Source organism: Talpa europaea (assembly GCF_964194135.1).
Source record: "Talpa europaea genome assembly, chromosome: 3".
NCBI lineage: Eukaryota > Metazoa > Chordata > Mammalia > Eulipotyphla > Talpidae > Talpa > Talpa europaea.
In genome coordinates this window covers 140,145,914-140,164,923 of record NC_140069.1, presented here as the reverse complement: position 1 = coordinate 140,164,923, position 19,010 = coordinate 140,145,914, and the positions used below count along the sequence as shown (strand labels likewise).

Here is a 19,010-nt window from a genome sequence, read left to right as displayed (position 1 = left end):
AACGGATACTTTTATCAGACAGGACATTCCAAGCATTTAGAGAGATTACTTTCCAGGAGCTGAGGGCGAAAGCCAGAGCAATCTGGGTAAAATACTTTCTTGTATACTTTATTAGACATCAGATGTATATGAAAGGATGAAGTGAGAGAAATGTAGTCTCGTAAAAGTGTGTCCCATCTTTTTCTTCCTTAACTGTGCTTTTTCTTATCTGCCTTTATTTTTTAAGGACTTTTCAACTTTTTTGTGACTTTTTAAGGACTGAAACATAAAGGCAGGTAGACTCATATATTCAGGGTTTGGGAAAATAGGGAAGACAGAACAAAGGAGGCTGGGACAGAGTGGCCTTTGAAGTGCAAGAAAACACAAAAGTATTGTGTTTTGGGGAAGAAAGTGTCTCCAGAAGTAGGGAATGGATTATCTGTCCGAAAACTGTTGAATAACAGGAAGACGGAGGACTCATTGTTGGATTTAGCCACCTGAAGTCACCCATCCTGACAAAAGCAGCTATAGTGGAATGAAGAAGGAAGAAACCTGGCAGCTCTGGCTTTATGATGTGATGGAATAAGAAGGAAGAAAAGGCAGAAGAGAAAGAAAACTCTTGAACTTCTCTAGTAAAGGACAACAACTCGCAGAAGGGGATATTTGGGTCAAGAATTCAGACTACTGATATATTGCAATTCTTTTCAGTCCTCATTTCTATGAACAGCTGTGGTCATAAGACACAGTTAATTTTGAATTTTGCTTTTTCTCTTTTCACTTTATATCATACAGTTTCCCACATGGTCATTCTCCATATTTGTGCTCCTTTATAACACCTCACTTTATGTTTTATCCTACCTTTTGTAGACATTCTTCTCCGCGGTGCATTTGTGATGTTTCTGGTTTTTGATTATTAAATGGTAGAAACCACCTTCTTGGATATAATTTTTTTCTTCCATTTGGATTATTTCCTTAGATCACATTCTAGAACTGGGATTACTATGTAAATGTATGAACATTGAAATTTATCCTATTGCTTGTTTAAAGGCTGGGGCAAGTTGGTATCTTTTTCCATTATTTTCAGGCTCTTGTTATTAACTTGTTGCCTACTCATCTTGCATCTCTTGTTCCCTCTCTCTCCTCAAAATCTCCCTCCAGGGCTACATTATACCACATTTTTCTTTCTCATCTTCTTCTCCTCAGATGATTGTACAAGGACAAAGAAGTATCAAGTCTAGTAGATTTCAGTCATAGACAAGTTGTAAAATCTGCTGGCCCTAAACTTGAAGAGGAGGGTCGGAACTACTGGATTATTGAGTCTCAGAATCTGCAGCACATTCAAGTCCCCTGGAGAACTTTGGAGGTGCCTTAATGTTCAGGTTTCACTGCAGATAAGTTAGAACAGACACTCTGGGGATATCCAGCTATTGCTAAAAACTCTCCAGGTCATCTTCATTTGAGAACCAGTGTGTTAGAGCCCTGGGGGCAGGAACCCTGTGTCTTGCTTTCCTTCTTCTTTCAAAGGTTGGTCTTTCCAATCAGATCCCCATTCAGGAGTTAGTTAGCTAAACCTGGCGATTCTGTCGGGTCTGAATCCGAGGGAAGGTTTAGAAGCAATCTCCGAGTGCTTGCTGGTGGTGTCCATTGTGGGAGAGGCAGGAGGCAGGGGCAAACCTCTGCAAACCAGGGGCAAACCAGGTGAACCCCCCCCACCCCAGGGCATTAGTGATGAGCTTGCACATCTTTGCCTCCCTGGTCTTGCCTCCTCTCCCTACCTCCCTTAACCTACCAGGACTCAACATTTTATACTTTACTTTGTAAAAACGGTTGGCAGAATTTTTTGCTGTGCTTAGATTTCCTTAGTATTTGTTGCTATAATTGTGCATTTAGTTTCTATCTTTAGTCACTTTTACTCCATGCTAACCTAGTACCTGGCACCAGTGATGCAGAACAAATGTTTACTGAATGAATTACAGGCTGATAGGATGAAAAAGGATTTTATTCTGTAAAATGTTTATAAGCTAAAGTTGGACAATCAGTTCCCAGGAATGGAATATTTTAGGTTATGGGGGTCGATATCTTCAGGATACCGAGCAAAGAAATATTTGTTTATTTATTTGATAATATTCTTATCCATCACTTCTGTTCTCTGAAAACTCATGGGTCTCTCAGAATCTTTCCTGAGCTCTCAAAATCGACAGGTAGGGCTTGTGAATTTCTTCTATCCCTTTGCGCCTCCCGTTCATTGTTCAAAATGTTTGTGTCACCTTTCTTGAATGAAGGAGTTACAACCTTTAGTAATTCTTATCTGAAATTTTTTTTGCATTTACACTCCCTGAAAGGAAATTGTGTTATAGTTGAATCTGAAAAAAATGGTTTTATTTGGTTGTTGTTTTTTTTTTTTTTTTTTTAGGAAAAGGATGCTCCTGTATTTCCCCCCCCAACTGCTTTTTGGTGTTTATTTCTACTTCTCTATGCTAAGCCTTGGGATCCACAGGGTTATGTAGACATTGTTGAGCAGGTCATAATGAAGGTGGCTTATGCAGAAGATGGGCTTCTAAATTGCTTGGTTCCCCTGTAAAACCCTTATTGAGCCCACCTCCCGTGAGGCTGCCTGGGCTGCTCTCACAAAACATGATAGCCCGACTGCTTCAACAACAGGAGACTGATTCTCACAATTCTAGAGGCTGGGATGTCCAAGATCATGATGCTGGTCCCTTCCAAGGCTACCCCTTGGCTGGTCTCTGTCCACCTCCTCACCGCGTCGTCACACGCCCTTTCCTGGGTGTGTGCGTGTAGCAAGGGAGGCCCCTCTCATGTCTCTTCTCACAGGGACACTAAGGAGCCCAGCCAAAGGGCTCCACCTGTGTGTCCTAAGAGACACCCAAAGGCCCCATCTACTAATACCATCTCAGTGGGGACTGAAGGGCTTCAGCATATAAATTGGGGGGGGAGCACAATTTGGTCTCCAGCATCCCCCCCATGGAGAAGTAATTTATACCCATGTGCTATGATGAACAAGATAAAAATAAGAGCAATTCCCCCTGAGACCTATAGATAGTCTCTTCTATACTGGTTAAACCACTGCGGTCCTTTCCTTGATAGCATTTTAAGCAAATGAGCAAACTATGGAATAAATATATTAATCCCTCATTCCTCTAAGGTAGTGTGTCATGAGAAGGAATGTGGAACTCTGCTCGTCATGCTGTAAAAAAAAAAAAAACAACAAAAATTAGTGTAACATCCTCCCTCTCCCCAGGAAACGTGCATTTCTGGACATGTCACTCTTACTCCTTACTCTCCACATCACTCATCAAGGTAGCTGTGCTTGCTGTTAGGAGTATGTGACTGTTCCTTCTTCAAATTTTTTTTTTAAAGATTTAACTTTTATTTATTTATGCGTACAAGAACTGGGGTGTAGGCCAGAGGTGCAAGGGGTGAGAGGATTCACCAGAGACAGTGTGGGGAGCAGAACAGGTGGATCCACTGAAATCCACTGCTGAGGGGAGCAGCAGTTGAGACAGGAGAGGTCTGCTGTGCCATGTGGGTCAGCTCCCAGGCCGGGGATTGAACTCATATGCCTCAGTGGCTGACAATAGCTTGATAGTGCTGAGACTTTAACCCCTGCGCCACCAGGGAGGCCTGAATATGTGACTATTCTTAGAAGCAGGGAAACCATTCAACTTGGAAAATGTAGAAGTAAATGGGCGAAAGCCTTACTGAATTGGTAAAATATTTGAATTAGTAGAAATGTATTATATATGATGCTTTGACTTAAGCTAAGTTTTTAGAAGTCTCTCTCTTAAAAGTGTAAAACTAATTACCGATATGTGTTTTCAGACAATTTTAAAGTGCTTTAAGATAATTCTCCTGCTTCTTAGCTAATTTGCTCAGTAAAGGTAAGTTTTAATGGAATTTGATCTCAGTTGTCATGGAATCTTGTGGTATTGGCCAAGATTAATGAGACCTTACATCGAACAGCTTGAGCTTTTATTGCCCTCAGTTGTTGTGTTGGGTCTAGATAAATAAGACCTTACAGGGAACAATTTGAACCACCCCCCATTTGTTTAATATATGTTTCAAAGATTAATATCTGTAAGATAAAGTATCTATAGACTTAATGTCTATTTTTAGGGTTTTTCCAAACACCTTTTTCTATTGCTAGAATTTCAGTAGTAATATTTCCAGGGGAAAAAGGACAAGCGTTTCGACTCCTTGTGCCCACTAAATTTCTAGTGTCCAAAAATCTGAATTTGAGATCTTCCCCTTTCATGCCTGAAAATAAAACAAAAACCAAAACACCGAACCTGAAGTCAGGTGGCTCCTTCCCTTGCAGGAGAACGCAGTGAATGGAGAGCACCTGTGGCTGGAGACCAACGTCTCGGGGGACCTGTGCTACCTGGGCGAGGAGAACTGCCAAGTGCGATTTGCTGTGAGTGTGCCTCCCCTCCCCCTGGGGTCTCCCCCCCAGCCCCCCCATCCCATCTCAGGCCTCTGGTGGCAGCAGCACCTGGCCTGAACTCCCAGGGAGAGGCTTGAAAGAGCTTGTCCCTTGTGAGCTGCTGCTGCAGAGAGTTTATTAAGTTAGCACGGCTGTCAGGGGTCAATTTTAATGGTTTTATGTTTGCACATGCAGCCCGCGTGGGTGTGATGTGCTGATTTGTGACCACAGCCAGGGCTCTTTCTGTTTGTTGGGGGTTTGTGGGGAGGGAGGGTCAGCATCTAGAGGAGGTGCTTGTGTGGGGAGGGGGTGTGCTTGATGGGGTGCATGGTAGGCCAGGGAGGTGGGGATGGGTAGAAACCCCTGTTTGCTGGTGGTGTGAGCTGGCAAGCAGTTCAGACTAAGTTCTGGGTGACAAAATCGTAGGAACTATATAAACAACCAACAGTCAAGTCCACAGGAGTCTCCTTTGCTTTTTAAAATTTGCTTTGCCATCTCTGTTTGGAACAATCTATTCAAATGTCAAAATTCTCTTTATGTTCTGTGAAAAAGAGCGTGTTTGCCAGGCAGTAAATTGAGAGCTGCAGCGTCACTATTGAGAAAGTGACCTTACAGTGTTTGTGTGGTATAAAATTATTGAAAAGAGAGTAAGGGGAAACAGAATAGTAAATAAAGAAAGAAATTCTGTTCTTTCTTATCTGGAAACATGGGCTTTAATTTACATAATATTGTTTTTCTTTTTTGTTACATGTATTTTGTGCAAGAAAGACTTGAGGCTAAGGTAGGGCCTTGTCATTGCTCGTGACTATGTTTCTATGATAACTGATAGGGAAGAAACTGAGTTTCCATCAAAGCTTGTAGAATGAGCCCCCAAGGACTTTGTCCGGCGGCTTGAGACTCAAAGTCAGATGACCACGACTTTATAGTCTCGGTTTCTTCTGATGCCTGGTTTGTAGGTTTTGTTTGAAAAGTTTGGTGAGGGTCTTGCAAGACCAGCACTTATTTGAGCAAAGTTGTAAATAGATGTCGGCGAAAGACCTCCCTCAACAGCCTCCTTCAAAGTTAAGAACTCCTGGCCTGGGGTCTGGGCAGCCTTCTGGGTAGAAAAGGCAAGTGGGATTCAAGGACACTGATTTGTGCTCCCAACACAGCTCTGTATTTAATTGTTTGCATCTCTTTTAATCTTGTAAATTTAATTGCTTTAAATATCAGGCTCTCAAGGTTTTGCATATGTATTTTTAATTAAAGTTTAATCGCATGCCATTTGATGAAATTAACCCAAACCGAAGAAGTTCAGCTATTTGGACTGAATTGCCATCAATAATGAATTAACACCAGAAACTGAGTTAATTGCATAAATACTGGTTTTGGGATATCAGATAATATTAAAAGGGAAAAAAGTGAAAGCTAATCTTACTGGCACTTATACTTTAGAACTATTTCTACTAACGCGGTTCCCAAATGTGGGATTCTGGTTTGTTACATTCTGCTTTATTTCTAAATGACTTCCTTTGATCCTTTTCTGGTGCTCTTTTTGGGTCAAAAATATACTATCTGTCTTGACTATTGTAGGAACAGATACATACATCCTTCTCGAACCTTATGACGGTAAATAGCTTTGCTATCCTCTTCATAAACTGATTGTAACCTGCTTATTGTTACCTCTAGGACAGACAAAACAGCAAAAGAATAAAGGAAACGTTAAGTAGAAGTAAGAGGCAACAGAACTGCGTGTGAAAATTCCTAAGTGTTCTTAACCTTCCTCTAAATTTCACCCCAAATATTTGATTGAAAGAAGATCTGTCCTCCAAACAATGTTCATTTGATGAAGGCTAAGGCAGCGTGGAAGTTAAAGACATGACTGTGTTTCCATATTTTAAGCTCCTGCAGGCTCACATTCATCACCAATAAAGTGGGGGGAACATGATTTTGAGGCTTAGTGAGGTCATGCCTTGAAAGGACTTAGAATGCCCTGGGAATTGACATAATGAATTCAAAGGAAAAACCAAACCCAGAAAGGTCAGGAGCAGACAATTCACAAAAGAGCTGCCAATGGCCACGTACTCACACGAATGATAAACAAGGGCACCCGGATTAAAACCAAGCAGTTGATGTCACAGGCCTATTAAATTAGCAAAGATTGGCAAAATGATAATGTCGCTAGTTACTTTTGGTGGTGGTGAGTTCTGTCATTGTCACCTGGCAAGAGTACAAATCGATTTACATTACAAATTGGGCAGGCTGTAGGAAAAGCAGGACAGACCTACCTCTCTCCCCCTCTTTCAGGAGTGCATTTTGGGAAGGATGTGGGTAAGTAGGAGTGTGCCCAGGTTGGGGTTTGAGGTGGGGGCTTTGTGGCAGAAGGAAGAGTCAATAACCTGCGTTGCTGAAGGGCATAGGGGAGGCGGGGAGAGCATGGGCATCTTCCAAGGAAGAGCTGCCTGGGAGACGAAGTGTCCTCTCTCTGCTAAGGAGAGCAGAGCCAAGTCACAGGTGGAGCCCACTGGTGCCAACGGCGGCTCTTGCATGCTAGGACCCACCGGATCCTGCTAACATTGCTTCTGTTTCCCTTCCTGGTCCAATGCTGATCCAGAGAGCCCATAGTTGGGCTTGTATCCATGACTTTAGCAGACACCTCACATAACTCAGACGCAGATGGCCCACAAACTTCATTTTGAGAAATGCTATTTTTTAGGGAAGAACTTGAACAAGCAGAGCAGCCCAGCAGCCCAGGAAGGGAGCAAGGGGCCTGGAGAGAGGCGCTCACAGGTGGAGTTCTGGGTACACTGGTGGCCGCCTGCCAGGTGCTGTGCAGGGGTGCATGGCGCCGGGGAAAGCTAGCAAGGGAATCTCCAGCTGACATGTCTATTTGTAGCTTTCTTAGAGCCAAACAACAGTTCTGTAAGGAAAAACACATGTGTAAATAGATTGTGCATTATAGACTCACTTGTTTTAATCAGTGCCTTTGAGGAAAGCTAATCGATCTAAACAAAACAAAGGACCACAGCCAGGTTCTGCCTGCAGCATCCTGAGTGGGCGCAGGGCTGGGGGGAGCGGAGGAGCCAGCATCCAAGACATGTCCTTCACTCCCCACCCTATTTTAGCAGAGCAAATGTCATGGGCGGAAACCAAGAGAAGGGAGAAATCCGTGTGGGTTGAGGTAGACAGAGGCAGCCTCCTGGAAATGGGGCTTGAGTTCAATGTTGAAAGATAGGTAAGATTTACGTCAGTGGCTCTGGGGAAGGGAACATTTCAGAAAGAGAGAGGAGCAGGAGCAGACTGGAGGCAGGGACCTGCTCTGTACAGGGAGGAGCCCGTCGTGGGGCTTGCATGGGCTCATCAAAGCTCACGGGTGAGGTAAGAGTGGAAATAAGGACAGATGGGCAGGGGTGGGGGGTTGTCTGTGTTTCTGAACCAAATCTTGGAGCATGTGTTAAGAACATCTGAGACCACATGCTGTATTGACTCAACCAAGACCGTTTTGAGGATGAAAGTGGATGCTGTTAATAATATAGTTTAAGGGTATACAGAACTGCATTAGGGAAATTGTTACCCTAATTTATGTGACATTGTAATGGTCTATTTAAAACCAGAGTTGTCCGTCGAGGCCAGGACATCTTGCTGCCACATAGACTGATGTTTGGGGGGCACTGAAGCAAGGGGGTGACATCATGGGACCCTGGACCAGAGCAGATGGGTTTTTGTCTCCAAAGCCTCCGGGTTGGACCACAGGTCTTGAAATCCCTTTCTGTGTTACTCTGGTGACAACACTGTGAGAAGACTGTGAGCAGATATTTAATGGGATTAAAGTTGTTCCCAAGTCAGTGACAGTCCCCAAATTAGTAACTGCTTCTTTTTCTGGTCTACATGCAAAAGAAAGGGGCGGGGGAGATGCAAAAGGAATGAAATTGGAGCAGAAGGATCTCTGCTTTGCAACATGCTCATGGGGAAAAGCAGAAAGAAAATTCTAATGGGAACCATTCTGGTTTGGTCGTATTTATTCTGATGTCCATTCTTCATTCATTTATTCTAGAAGGGTTTTGGGCTGAGTACCCAGGACCAGGGACCTGCAGACAGTGCTGAGAGTGTCAGCTGATTGAATGCAACCTCACAGTGGGTGGGTCCCTTTGGAGAGACGTAGCTCATGCTTTCTTGATAGACCTACAGAAGCGAGTTCCATGGCTGCACCCACATGTAGCCACACCTGCTGCTCACCGGCCGACAGAGACGGGAGACACAGGCAGAGGTGGACTTTGCGTGAGACCCATGTGGACTGGACTGCTCATCGCACCGAATGAATACACCGGCCTGTGGGTTCACTTATTTTGCCTCCATTTCCCCATTCATTGTTACTAAGATTCACCTCTAGTGATTCTCACTTCTGGGTGAGCTTTGTAGTCACTTCGGTGGCCTGGCTTTTTGATTTGCCTTTAAAGATGGGTTGTCCCCAGCCTGGATTGACCACATTGGAACCTCTGGGCTGTGGGACTGGCCATGAGGTTGTTTAGACAACTGCAGGCGACCCTGACCTTCACAGAGCGGGCTGACAGCCGCCGACCGAGGGCACCAGGAACAAGTGCATGGCTGGGTCCTCGCGCTGCACATAATAGCTGCTGTGGGTTGACTTGTGTACCCCAATACCTCGGGGTGTTAGCCCCTTGTACGGCAGCCTGTGAGCTTGTTTGGAAGTAGAGTTGTTGCAGGTGGTATGAGTTACGACCAGGTCAGACTGGAGCAGCGTGGCCCTGGTGCAGGACCACAAGGGGCTAGCGAGCAGAGGAGAGCACGCGTGGAGAGAGACATGTGGGGAGGAGGCCGGAGCCACAGGGGCAGAGCTGGGGGGATGCAGTTGAAAGCCAGAGACCGCCGAGGGTGCAGGCTCCTATCAGAAGCCAGGAAAGAGGCAGGGCCAGGCCCCTAGGAGTCCTCGGGAGGCAGGCACCTGATTTCAGGCCTTTAGCCCTCTGTGGCCGCTTGATCTAAGTCACCTTGGTCATATACTGGGAGCCCGAGGAAGCGGCCGCTCTGCGCGGGGAGGCGCCCTGCCTGGGCACGCAGCTGCTCGTGCACACACACACGGTGAAGTGTAAATCTGTCTCGGTGGCGGGTTGGGGTTGTGAGGTGTGCAGCTTTCCGGATAAGCGAGCAGACAGGCAGGCGGGCTGCAGGCTGAGGGCTGCGGGGAAGGGCCTAGGGGGGTGGTTAGGTGAGCGTGAGCGCGTGGGGGTGGGGGTGGGGGTGCAGGGAGAGGAAAAGGAGGCTCAGACTTCAGAGCGCTAGGACCAGATTGATCGTCTCTATTTTTAAATGTGCTGATGTCACCTTCTTTCCGTGGGCAGACTCTTGGGTACGGTGCGTTTTCGCTATTGTTTGGCTCAAGGGTTTAGTTTTCATTGTCTTTCTCGTGGTTAAGAGCACGGCCAGCTCCGCCGGTGACGCTGACCCTAAGCCAAGGCAGCCGCCAGTGCCGCTTGCAGCTGAACCGATACAGGTCTAGTGAGTAACTGAATGAATTTGTGGGGAAGCCATGTGAGTTGGAGTGGGGTGTGCAGGGGGTGGGGAAGGAGTCAGGAGCCACGTCACCCAAGAAGAAGAGTGGATCTGGGTGAAAATCCTAGCTCTGCCCCCCTGCCCCGAGCCCCAGGTTCCTCTGTAAAGCGGTGGTGACTCTGCTTCTCAGAATCCGAGGAGCCAGGCTGTGTCCTCCTCCTGCTCTCCTGCCCCTGCTTACATTTCAATGTCGTTGAGTCAGACGAGCTGGTTAGTCCTGGGGCTCACTTTTCTTTCAACAAGGCCTTGTGTCCGGGGTTATTCTGTCCAGTCTGGTGCCGATACTCTCCGCCTTCCCCTGTCACCTTGCTGTGGGGTGTGCGACCAGAGTCTCCCTGGGCCCGGGGCGGGACCAGCTGTGTGTGACTCACTGCAGTGACCCGTCCCTGAAGGCGCCTCGCAGGCCGCGTCTTCTTATCAGTCACAGCAGCTGTTCACAAGGGTGCTGGTCATCTCCCTGGGCTGATGGACCTTGTCAGAAGAATACAAGGACCTTCTCTCGCTGCCCTACTGGAGAAAACTTTCAGCTTTTTGTTGTAAAAGAAAAATAAAATGGTCCTGAACTTGGTCACTCCCCCCCCCCCCCATTTTGTCTGACAGCAGCCGAGCGCACACTGGCCCGGGCACACCTGCTGCTGCAGAGGGGACGGTGCGAGGATCCAGGCCCAGCCTGCCTTGCTGGGGCCTCCCTGGCGTCTGTGCGTCTTGGGTCTGGAGGCACTGGAGGGACGGACGGTGCAGGCTGCCCGCGTCTGCGCCTGTGCTGGTGGGCCAGCGTGGCAGATGGACAATTGCACCCCAGATGGTGCCATGGCCTTGGGCTGTTGGAAGGAACCGGGCGTGCGCAGGAATGCCCAGGTGGCGAAGCCAGCTTTCCGAGTTGTTTGGGCACCAGCCTTGAACACCATCCCCGGGGAGCTGCCAGGGCTGCCCCGTGGCCGGGTTCTCTCTCGCCGCTAGGTGCTCATGAACCAAGATGACTCAGGGAGAGCACAGCCATCAACAGACAGTTGTGCAAGAGCAAGTGCACAGCCAGACTCTGTTCCTGACCCCCAAGTCAGCAGACATGAGGGGAGCGGGGGTTCCCGTGGATGCAAGTGACGCTGTCCTGTGTGCATGTGGCCGGGTGGCTGGATACCCCACGGGTCTCCCACCTGCACTGAGAGCTGTGCCTGGCACATGGCGGCCCCGTGTGAATGTCAGCCATGCCGCAGCCACCTTGCCGCTGTTGTAACTGCCGGCATTTGACATAGTCCGCATCCGTCTGTTTGAGGAGAACCTAACGCTGATCTTGTCCCCTTCATGCGGCAGACGGAGGGATGGGATAGAGAGCGGGGAACTTTAGATTCTGTCTCTCCCTTCCTGGTGATGTAGGATCGCTGCTTATTTGCACAGCCCCCCTTTTAAAATTTTTTTTAAAGATTTATTTTTCTTTATACAAGAACTGGGGTACAGGCCAGAGGCACGGGAGGGTGAGAGAATCCACCAGAGACAGAGCAGGGAGCAGAACAGGCAGATAGACCAAAAATATTGCTGAGGGGAGCAGCAGGCAAGACAGGAGCGGTCTCCCTCGCCCTGTGGATATCTCCCTGGCCGGGAATCGAACCCACTCTGCAGAGGCCGCGGACAGCTTCACAGCCCTGCGTTCAACCCGCTGTGCCACTGGGGAAACCCCCCCCCCCCCTTTTTTTAAAAACCAAATTATATTCTGGAGACTTGTATAAAACCCATATGGAGTACTGTCCATTAAAAGAGGCTTGTGACCAAATGAGTTGTGAAAACAAGTACTTTATGTACATAAACCCGTCTCAGGAAGTTAAGTGATGCCTTTTTCTGAGGGGAGGTGAGGGCTGTTGAGGGTTATTTCCCTCAATACCTGTTGATGCTTGTGAAATCTCAGTTTTCAGTGGAGAACTCTCTGGGGAATGCTCACATGGGCCGTGTTCCCCAGACTTGTCAAGGCTGAGTGATAACCACAGCCTTTAGGGTACCCCTTAGAGGTTGTTTACTTCCACTTCAAGGTTGAGGAAAAAGTCAGAGAAATTTTGTTACCATCCAAAGCTTCATAAATTTTCTGTATCATTGTGCAATTCTTTCGTCTATACTAAATGTTGACTGAGCTGTGTGTGTGTGTATGTGTGTGTGTGTGCGTATTTCATAGAGTCTAAGCCTCTGAGAGTAGTTGTCATCTCTTCTGCAATGACAATCTTAGATTGGGCTGCATTGTGTGTTTGTGGGTGTATGTTGGTGTGGAGCTGTTCTGTTGTCATTTAACATTGGCACAATCCGGTTATTTAATAAAATCATTTGCATCTGATTCCACACAGGATTTGCATATCACCCAGGCAAATGCCCAGGTGTATAAAAATTCCACCCTCTTTCCCAGTGTTCCTCGGTGCTGGGGACCCCAAAACAACAGATTTTAACCAATGTTCTTGTTGCTCAGAAGCCCCAATCTTGGCTGGAGCAACATGTGCATTAGCAGCTACCCAGGACTACTACTAACCCTCAGGGGGCATTGGCTGTGCCTTTCGCAGAGGGACCCCTTTGTTGTTGTTCTGTTGCTTCTACGAGGCTAACTCAGATCTTAAAAAGTAATGCCTTAAAACACAAGGACAGATAGTGGGTTAAGAAGATGTGTATATGGACACAATGGAATACTACTTGGCTCTAAAAAATGAGAAACTCATGAACAACATGGATGGAACTGGAGGAGATGATCCTAAACAAAATAAGTCAGAAGAAATAGAAAGTACCAGATGATTTCACTTATATGTGGAATATAGAGAAACAAAACAAAACAAAGAAAATTAACCCAACAAATCCTAGGAATCTGTAGAACTGAGGGAGAGAGGGAGGGTGGGGTACGAGGCGGGAGAGGGGCACAGCGGACTGTGGGGGAGGGTGATGGGGCTTGGGTGGTGGGTGTGGTTCAGTAACATACACGTGCAGAGCTGTGAACCTGAACCCCTGAATCATATACAGCCTTGTAAACCGATGTCACCCAATTAAAAAATTGATACAGAAAAATAAAACCATGACAATTAAAAAAAAATAAACAACAACAAAAAAATAAACAACAAAACACGAGGAATCGGTGTAGCCATTGAGGAGGTGTGTGGCTTTGAATCTGGACCCTGAGATATTCTGGCGTGTGACATTGGTCATGGCCTTCACCTTGTCCAGCCTCAGTTTCTTCTGGAACCTATGGACAGTACTGGTTCTTATGGTGGTCATGTTAAATGAAGTAATACGAGGATAGCTGTTAGCAGCCTGGCGAGTCATGAGCACCCCATAATAATTAGACATGTAGCCGTTCTTCCTGCATGGAGGGGGTTTTAATAGACTCTCAGAAACTGATCTCCAGAAGGCAACCCCAGAACAGTAACTTTGCAGGGCCTTGCAATCATCTGCTCCCTCAGCCGAGCTGAATACAAGAAGGAATGGGTTTGTGAGGTGACAAGCTGACGGTCCCTTCTCTCTGCCCGCTGTCTATCCTCTTCATCGTTCACCACAGGCTTCCCTCTCTGTTACTTATGATGGTATCGATCCCTCCTCTGTCCGCACATTTCCTCCACCAGAACACAAGCTTTCTTTAGCTCTAGGACTGTGAAGTCCTGTGCTTCCCTGCACCCTTGGCACAGGGAACAGTGACTGCTCTGAGTGGTAACCCTGTCGTTTGTCTAGGGATGAGGGTCTGCGTTCAGTGATGTGACTGTCCAGGTCAACCTTGCCATTTAAGTACCATTGTGCTTGGGATTGAGGACGTCTAGAGCGCTGCCTTATCTTTAAGGCCCTTTACAGGGAGAGTCAACACTCATGTGTATCCGACATCTAAGATCCTCCGGAGAAAATTCACTTTCCATTAAAGGCCATCACAGGAGCCTTGTGTGGATCACTTTCTTCTCATTAAAAAAAAAAATATTAAAATTCATGAGCTTCTCTGCCAATTTTAAAATACTGATGGTAGTGAGGATGATTTGGTTCACATTTTAATTGAGTAAACTCTGGAGATAACAGGCCTGGACCTTTGTTCCCTCTTAAAATGAATTCCGTGCTATCCTGCCTGCCTTTTCCAATCCTAACAATGTTCAGAACAAAATAAGGCATCATTCTTTATAACCAGACATTAGCTTTGCTTTCAATTAACGTGACTTCTAACCATTTGTCTCCTTCCAAAGTGTGTTTCCTGGGTGGGCCCGAGGCTGCTTTCAGGAGCGGGAGGTTTTCCTGGGTCTGCCTGGCCTTTGGGTTCAGCCCACAGAGGGTTCACTCCCTCCCCTTAGCTTTGTGCTCTAAGATCTTGGTTTTCTTGCTCTTCAAATAAGAAATATAAAATACACCAGCTGTTGGGGATATAGAAAACTTCTTGTGTCCAAGCAATGCCGAGGAGTTTTCCTTTTCCCTCTGTCTCCGGGGGAGCTGTGGACAGTCCCTTCCGGGCCTGAATTGGGCTGGTCCTGCTTACCTAACATTTATAGGCTGAGGTTGCAGGGGAGATGGAAACCTCAACACTTCATTACAAGTCGCTCCGCAGTGCGTGCTCCTTAGAATGGAACTGAGCCTTCTGGGGGAGGAGCGTGGTGGGTGAGTTGTGTGGCCGGCTGCTAGGTGAGCCCAGGGATAAGGGCGTGAGGGTGTAGAGCAGGAGGCCGCAGCAGGTGGCAGCCACGCCGTGCGGTGCAGAGACCAGGCGCTGGCTGCGCTGCTGAAAGACAGAGGCCTGAGGATGAGGCCTGTGTGCTGCCTTGGCGGAGGCCTGATGTGGCCGGGAGAGTATCACTGCATCTCTGGCACCTTCTCTGCTTTCTTTCACGCCAGTCCAGGCTCTGATTGACCGATGTGCGAATTATCGTTGTGGACTTTTATTTCTTCTCTTTCAGGGAAAGAGCTAATGTCCTAACCATGACCTGCAAGCCCCGTGTGACCTGGCCGTCCATCCCCACCTCCTCCCAGTTTACTCCATTTCCTTGTCCCTTCCTCCTCCCGCAACCCCTTCTAAAGTCTCTCCCGGGCTCCTGTCAGCTGTCAGAAGTATGCTCGGGTTGGGTCACAGGCGGCACAGGGGCACACAGGATGCCTGTCTTCCTGGGACTCTGCTCTCTTTACCCTGGGCCTCTGGGGACTCGCCCTGTGCATCAGCCTTCCTCCTGCCGCCCCTTGTGGCACAGCTCCTCTGGCTTAACACACTGGTGAGCCCACCCTCCACGCCCAAGGACACCTGCTCCGCCTTCCCCCTGACCAGGGACACACGCTGACACCTCCACCCTGACCGTGCATCCTGGGGCCTGGAAGCACATGCAGATGGACACCATTACCCAGCGACTGTGGGCCCCAGGGGGCCCCTAAAACCCACCCTGGCTTCTTTGAGGCCTGTCCGTGCCTTCCATGTACTGAGAGGGGCTCTCCTGCCTGCTGAAGCACCCCGAGTTCTCAACTGTGTGCCTCTTCTAAGGAGGGATTTGCTTTCCGCTTGGCCCATTTTACTGAGCCAGCTTCGGAGAGTCTGCCCTCCTCTAAATGGCGACTCCCACTGTCTCAGTGGTCCTCTTAGAGAGCCTTTGGCCTCCTCCTGTCCGCGACCTTTTCTTCTCAGCCCCCCTTCTCTCCCCGAGTGGCTCGCTCTTCTCCCAGGAAGAACAGAAGCCGCCTCCTCTTTCTTTCCCACCCCGCCCTCAGCACATCTCACACGTGCAGCGAGGCTCAGGTTGTTTGTGGCCGACGGTCCCTGACTCGGCTCCAGAACCGTCCACGGTAGCGCCTCGTCCCGCCCCGAGGGCGCACGTCTGGGCCACGTCGGGCCTCGGCTCGGGAGGAAGGGCCGGCGGGTGCAGGCCTGGGCGCGGGTCTGCAGTGCGGCCTTTCCTGCATCTGTGCACGTGGCCCTGCCAACCTCTCACGGTCCTGCTCCTTTTCTTTCAAATAATCAGCAGCCTCATTTAGTGTCGATGGTGGGGCCTGTCTCAGGGGGACTCAGTTCTCGCCCTGCCTCTCTTGTCCAGAGGACACGGGCGCAGTCACACGGGACTGTGACAGGTGAAGGCCAGCAGGGCTGGACGGGGCTGGTGTCCTCTACCGTGCAGGCGGGGTCTCCCTGCAGCTGAGGGGAGCTCTCCAGACAAGCGGCGTGCTTGCTCCAAGGTCCTCGGTCATAAAACCCTCCTGTCACCGAGAGACTGAGTGGCGTAGTGGGGAGCCCCGCCGGGGGTGCGTGGACTCCAGCTGGCCCCCTCTTGCTCTGTCCAGAGGCGAGGAGCCCGCATGATTGGCAGCGGAGGCCGCGCTTCAGCCTGGAAGTCACCAGAACAGAACCTCCCCATAACGTCATCCTGCATTTTCCCTAATACCCACTTACAGATTGCATCCCAGGCTCCCCAGAGGACTTGCCAAGTGTGCTTGTCTTCTAATTAGGTCTTAAATAAATCAAAGAAGCCTTGTTTTCATTTACCGTGGCTCCTGCGGCGGCAGAGCTCCTGGCCGTGGTGCCCACAGAGGCGGCGGCACTGGAAGGGCACCGAGTTCCTGGCTGCGGACTCCGGCCATTCCCTGTACTTTGCCGAGTGTCTCCTTCACCCCAGCCCTGGAGAGGATAAAGGAGGCCCAGCGGGTGCCTGTTTCCCAGCCTCTCCAGCCCTCTCCAGTGCCCCGAGCCTGAGCTTTGGGTGTAAAGGGAGCAAAGGAGGTTAAGACTCCTCTTGCTTCACTTGCATTTGCCTGTTGCCTGCATTCCAACCCTCCCTCAGCATTCAACTCCTGAAAGGCCAGGGGCCAAGAATCTGGGGGGGAGACCACCCTTCCGCCAGCCTGTCTGCCCTGCTTTACCTGGGCCTCTCCCTGGGCCCTGCTCCCCGCCGTCCCCACTCCCAGGGGGCTCGGACTCCTCACTGCAGCCCCCCCCCCCCCCATCCTATCATCGCTGAGGCCTCCCCGGCCAGGTGGGCGGAGGGAGAAGTGGTCCTGGCAGTGGGTCTGTGGGCCTAGGCCTGCCGGCCAGGAGTGTCCAGCCAGTTGCTGGCCTGGCTGGGCTCTCCTGAGACGGGGACACCCAGGCGGGGTGCAGGCAGACTCTGGGGACCCCACGGTAAGCCCGCACTTAATTCTCCCATAGTTCTTGGAAACTTTTAGTGGAACCACCACGGGTAAGGAAAGCGGGTCCTCAGACACCTGTCACCATTTCCTTCAGCGTGGGCGGGACTGTTTTTTTTCTCATCCACCTAATAACACAGTGACCTTCCAAGGACCTGCTCTAAGTGTTTCCCGACTTCTCCACTTCTGGCCTCCGGTGGTTGAACCTGGGCAGTTGTGTGTGTGTGTGCATGTGCGTGTGTGTGCATGTGCGCGGATGCCTGTGTGTGTGTGTATGTGTGTGTGTAGGCAGAGACTATAGACCACAGCAGGGGAGGTGTGGGCCGCTGGCAAGATATCCCCATTTCAAGGGTAAATAAGGATTGGGTCTAGCTAGCCTGGTAGATGCTTCTTGGGGTCAGACTTCGACATTAACTTTAGTTACCTTGAGCTGCAAGGAGGCCCCACACAGCCCTTAACTTTTATTTTTTATTTTTAAAAGATTTATTTATTTATACAAGAACCAGGGTACAGGCCAGATGCACAGGAGGGTGAGAGGATTCACCAGAGACAGAGTGGGGAACAGAACAGGCAGACTGACTGAAATACACTGCTGAGGGGAGTAGCAGGTGAGACAGGAGAGGTCTGCCGCGCCATGTGGGTATCTCCCTGGCCGGCTGGGATGGAACCAGCGCTGCAGAGGCTGCGGACAGCTTCACAGTGCTCGCTCAACCACCTGCGCCACCAGCGGAGGCCGAGCCCTTAATTTTTAAACATGTTGGGTACCAGGTCATATTTGTTTTTAAATTATGGTTTTGTGCTAGGTTCTATAACAGCTGTGCCCTAACACGAGGAATAACAACTTACCCGCTGCATTAAATTTAATGATTTTGCTTCATAAACTTCAGGATAGAAATAGCTTCATAAACTTCTGGATAGAAATAGCTTGAAACATATAGAGTGATTTTGCTTGGTTATGTCACAATTTTTATTTGCAAGATTGAAACTAAATATAAGGGTAAAATTCAGGAATATAGACACTCCAAATGCTGTCCAAAAAACTTATTAAGTTTATGCTCCCACTACTTTAAATAACTTTATCCAATTGAAACCTATTCATAAGCCAAGAAGTGAGCAGTTAACACTTCTGATTCAAAGAAGCAGTTTATTCAGTAGAGAAACTAAAATCCAAATATTTTACTACTATGTACAAGACCCGAGGCCTTCACTCACAATTTAGTCACTTAATTCTGCAGATGGTTATAAGCCTTAATTAGCTGATTTTTCAAATTGTTAACTGTCTCAAGCTGACATTTAGGGAAGTGAGAGCCGCAGAGACAGACACTGGAAGGACACCTAATCTGGTAAAAAGACAGGAGACAGAAAACAGACTGTTCTCTGTAGAACAAACCATCACACTATAGGATTTATGAAGAAAATTTCATATTGTGGTCTACGTGTTCTGCTCTGGAGCCAGACTGCCCATCTTTGCGGTGTCTTAATTATGTGACCTTGGACACATCACTTCCCATGACCTTGTATATGTCTTTACTGTGGGAGTAAGAACGGCATCTATTTCTTAGGGTGGTGCGGATTGCCTGGCACCTAGGATGTAATAGAATCTCGTTAGCTGCTGTTGCTGCTGCTACTTATTAAGTGTGAAAGTTAGATTTGTCTTTTTGCATTCATGAAGATTTGGGTAGAAACCCAAGCAGCTTAGTATGGATTTGTGAGTAAGATAGAAGCTTGCCCCTTGAGGTGTAGACTCTAACAGTTGGGAAAGAATCCTTGTTTTGAACTTGGACCTAAATGTGCATGTTGGCGTGTCCCTTAACTACTAGAGTAAAAATATTAAAAAGAAAAAAAAGGAGGAAAATGCTGCCTATAATGTTAAGTCATGCTATTGAGAAATAACAGAATAAAGAAGTCGGTCCAGATTATGTATTCTAAGCGTAGCAGCTACTATAATTACTGT

At 48.4% G+C, this 19,010-nt stretch overlaps 1 protein-coding gene across 2 annotated transcripts in view; it reads left to right on the top strand.

Annotated features, from left to right (window-relative positions):
* Nucleotides 1-19,010, top strand: part of DGKI (diacylglycerol kinase iota) — a gene marked incomplete at both ends in the record, with an annotated part of 370,310 nt that overhangs the window by 143,218 nt on the left and 208,082 nt on the right. For both annotated transcript variants that reach the window (XM_084229448.1, XM_084229447.1), the window contains one exon: nucleotides 4,316-4,411. In XM_084229448.1, the coding sequence (XP_084085574.1) occupies nucleotides 4,316-4,411 (96 nt within the window). The remainder of the gene's footprint in view (nucleotides 1-4,315; nucleotides 4,412-19,010) is intronic.